The 4320-nt window shown below is 37.7% G+C and overlaps 1 protein-coding gene across 1 annotated transcript; it reads left to right on the top strand.

The window, feature by feature from the left end:
• Positions 1-2741: 2741 nt before the first annotated feature.
• Positions 2742-3939, top strand: LOC128579143 (non-histone chromosomal protein HMG-14). The gene has a single exon (XM_053581391.1). The coding sequence runs from the start codon at positions 2826-2828 to the stop codon at positions 3129-3131; it is 306 nt and encodes a 101-aa protein (XP_053437366.1). The 5' UTR covers positions 2742-2825; the 3' UTR covers positions 3132-3939.
• The last annotated feature ends 381 nt before the right edge of the window (positions 3940-4320 follow it).

The following is a 4320-nucleotide window of genomic DNA, read 5'->3' as shown; positions in this document are numbered from 1 at the left end:
TAGAAATTAAACAACCTTCTGTTGAGTAACAGATGGGCACAGGAAGAAATAAAATAGAAAATAATTAACTTCCTTGAGCATAACAACAATGAAGGCACAAGTTACCAAAACCTGTGGGATACTGAAAAAGCAGTTTTGAGACGAAAATTGATCGCTTTAGATGCCAACATTCGAAAAACAGAATGAGAGCGCATCAACAAACTCACAAGCCATCTTATGGAATTGGAAAAAGAAGAACAATCTAAGACTAAACCCAGTAGAAGATAATAAATATCCAAAATCAAATCAGAGTCAATCAAATTGAAAACAAAAGAATCATTCAGAAAATTGATGAAACAAGGAGTTGTTTTTTTGAAAAAAATAAATAAAATAGATAAACCATTGTCCAGACTAACTAGAAATAAAAAAGTAAAATATCTAGTAACATCAATCAGAAATGATAAAGGGGAAAAAGCAACTGATCCCACAGAGATACAAAAGATCCTCTCTGTATACTACCATAAGCTCTATGCCCAGAGATTTGACAATGTGAAGGAAATGGATCAATATTTGGAGTCACGCCCTCTCCCTAGACTTACCCAGGAAGAAATAGAGTTCCTGAACAGACCAATTTCAAGCACTGAGATTAAAGAAACAATAAAACAGCTTCCAAGAAAAAAATGCCCTTGTCCAGATGGCTTCACACCAGAGATCCATCAAACCTTCAAGGAAGAGCTTATTCCTGTACTGCAAAAATTATTCCAAAAAATTGAGGAGGAAGGAATCTTCCCCAACACATTCTAGGAAGAAATCATCACCCAGATATCAAACCCAAGAATATACTCAACCAAGAAGGAGAATTTCAGACCAATCTCACTCATGAACATAGATGCAAAAATAGTCAAGAAAATACTAGGCAATAGATTACAGCTTATCATCAAAAAAGTCATACATCATGATCAAGTAGGTTTCATCCCAGGGATGCAAGGCTGGTTTAACCTACACAAGTCCATAAATGTTATCCATTGTATTAACAGAGACAAAAATAAAGATCATATGATCCTCTCAATAGATGCAGAAAAAGCATTTGGTAAAATCCAGCATCCTTTTCTAATTAGAACACTGAAGAGTATAGGCATGGGCGGTACATTTCTAAAATGGATTGAAGCTATCTATGACAAACCCACAGCTAATATTTTACTGAATCAAGTAAAATTGAAAGCTTTTCCTCTTACAACTGGTACCAGACAAGGTTGTCCTCTGTCACCTTTACTATTCAATGTAGTGCTGGAAAGACTAGCCAATTCAATTAGGCCAGACAAGGAAACAAAGGCAATCCAAATGGGAGCAGAGGAGGTCAAACTCTCCCTCTTTGCTGACGACATGATCTTATACTTAGAGAATCTCAAAGACTCAACCACAAGACTCCTAGAAGTCATCAAAAAATACAGTAATGTTTCAGGATATAAAATCAATGTCTACAAGTCAGTAGCCTTTATATACGCCAATAACAGTCAAGATTAGAGGCTAATTAAGAGAATAAATCCCTTCACCATAGTTTCAAAAAAAAAAGAAATACATAGGAATATACCTAACGAAGAACATGAAGAACCTCTATAAAGAATATTATGAAATCCTCAGAAAGAAAATAGCAGAGGATATTAACAAATGGAAGAACATACCATGCTCATGGATGGGAAGAATCAACATTGTTAAAATGTCATACTTCCCAAAGCAATCTACCTATTCAATTCCATTCCTATTAAAATACCAACATCGTACTTTCAAGATTTAAAAAAAAAAATGATTCTACGTTTTGTATGTAACCAGAAAAAAACCTGAATAGCAAAGTCAGTTCTTAGTAATAAAAATAAAGCTTGGGGGTTCACCATACCAGATTTTAGTCTGTACTACAAATCCATAGTGATCAAGACAGAATGTACTGGCACAAAAATGGAGACAGAGACACTTGGAATCAAATGTTAAACCAGGAAATGAAACTAACATCTTACAACCACCTGATCTTTGATAAACCAAACAAGAACATACCTTGGGGGAAAGCCTCCCTATTCAATAAGTGGTGCTGGGAGAACTAGATTTCCACATGTAAAAGAATGAAAGTGGACCCACACTTTTCTCCACTCTCAAAAATTGATTCAAGATGGATAAAGGACTTAAATTTAAGGCATGAAACAATAAAAATCCTCAAAGAAAACATAGGAAAAACAATGGAAGATATTAGCCTGGGAAAAGACTTTATGCAGAAGACTGCCATGGCAATCACAACAACAAAAATAAACAAATGGTACTTCATTAAACTGAAAAGCTTCTTTGCAGCTAAGGTGACAACAACCAAAGCAAATAGACAACCTACATAATGGGAAAGGATATTTGCATATTTTGAATCAGACAAAAGCTTGATAACCAGGATCTATACAGAACTCAAATTAATCCACATGAAAAAAGCCAACAATCCCATATATCAATGTGCAAGAGACATGAATAGAAAGTTCTCTAAAGAAGATAGATGAATGTCTTAAGTTAGTTTCATAATAGGGGTGAATACAAGAACGGAGGAAGGGGGAAATCGTGGGGAGGGAGGGGGGAGGTGGATAGAGGGAGGGGGATTGAAAGGATCACACCTGTGGTGCATCTTACAAGGGTACATGTGAGCCTTGGCAAATATGGAATGTAAATGTCTTGGCAAAGTAACTAAGAAAATGCCAGGGCGGGTCTCAGCAGCTCGGGCGGCGGGAGGAGGCAGCGGCCAGGCAGCGCAGCTTCGTGAAGGCTCTCGGCGCGCCGCGGCCCGCAGGCACCCGGCACGCGCCCTGCCCGCCGCCAAGATGCCGAAGAGGAAGGTCAGCTCTGCCGAAGGAGCGGGGAAGGAAGAGCCCAAGAGGAGGTCGGCGCGGTTGTCAGCTAAACCTGCTCCTGCGAAAGTGGAAACGAAGCCAAAAAAGGCAGCAGCAAGGGATAAATCTTCAGACAAAAAAGTGCAACCGAAAGGGAAAAGAGGAGCAAAGGGAAAGCAGGCCGAAGTGGCTAACCAAGAAACTAAAGAAGATTTACCAGCAGAAAACGGAGAAACTAAAACTGAGGAGAATCCAGCCGCTGACGAAGCAGGAGAGAAAGAAGCCAAGTCTGATTAATATCATATACCATGTCTTATCAGTGGTCCCTGTCTCCCTTCTTGTACAATCCAGAGGAATATTTTTATCAACTATTTTGTAAATGCAAGTTTTTTAGTAGCTCTAGAAACATTTTTAAGAAGGAGGGAATCCCACCTCATCCCATTTTTTAAGTGTAAATTGCTTTTTTTTTAAGAGGTGAAATCATTTGCTGGTTGTTTATTTTTTGGTACAACCAGAAAATAGTGTGGGATGTTGAATTAATGGGAGGCTTTGACTATCTTGGGTGTGAGCTTAACATTCCATAGATGGGGGTTAGTTTTTATATCCTGTAATACAAAGCATACTAAATGGCAGTGTGGAGTCCCAGTCCTGCATTGATGTGTGAACATTTTAAATTACTTCTATTCCATGTTGTTTTGTACTAGAATTGTTTCCTAAAGAAAACCACTCCCATGATCATGGCTCTCTGTGTCAGAACTGTGTACACCCCTTAACATCTTTGGTTGTGGTGCTCCTGTTTTCCTAATAACTTTGTTGCTGTGCTGTGAAGGACTGAAAATCTGAGCATGTAGCATATGGTAATGAAGTGTGGATTGGTGGGACTTACCTAACAGCTTATCAGCATTTGAAGATACTGGTACTTGGTATCCTCTTAAGGAACATTTGCCTCCAAATTTTAATCTGGAAAGTCACTGGAATAAATGTTTAAAAAAGAATTACAATAAATGGCTTTTTAGATTTTGGGTACATACGTTAAGAATTGTGTATACAAATTGAAATGTCTGTACTGATGTTCAACACAACCAATAAAATCTCAACTACAAAAGAAAAAAAAAAAAAAAAGAAAATGCCAGGAGGACTATGTCAACTAATGAGATGAAAATATTCTATGAACCAAGTGTATGGTGCCACATGATCATATTGATGTACACAGCTATGATTTAATAAAAAAAAAAAATGACAACATCACATACCAGAAATTAAAAAAAAAAAGAAGATAGATGAATGGCTAACAAACATATGAAAAATGTTCATCATCCCTATCTATTAGAGAAATGCAAATCAAAACCACCCTGAGATACCATCTAACCACAGCGAGAATGGCCCACATCACAAAATCTCAAAACTGCAGATGTTGGCGTGGATGTGGAGAGAAGGGAAAAATTTACACTGCTGGTGGGACTGCAAACTAGTACAACCTTTCTGG

Source organism: Nycticebus coucang, chromosome Y, assembly GCF_027406575.1.
Source record: "Nycticebus coucang isolate mNycCou1 chromosome Y, mNycCou1.pri, whole genome shotgun sequence".
NCBI lineage: Eukaryota > Metazoa > Chordata > Mammalia > Primates > Lorisidae > Nycticebus > Nycticebus coucang.
Note: the sequence above shows the minus strand (reverse complement) of the source record. Positions and strands in the feature narration are given on the sequence as shown.

What these genes read in the sequence shown, in the direction of transcription:
- LOC128579143 (XM_053581391.1), top strand. Translation starts at nt 2,826, where the DNA reads ATGCCGAAGAGGAAGGTCAGCTCTGCCGAAGGAGCGGGGAAGGAAGAG.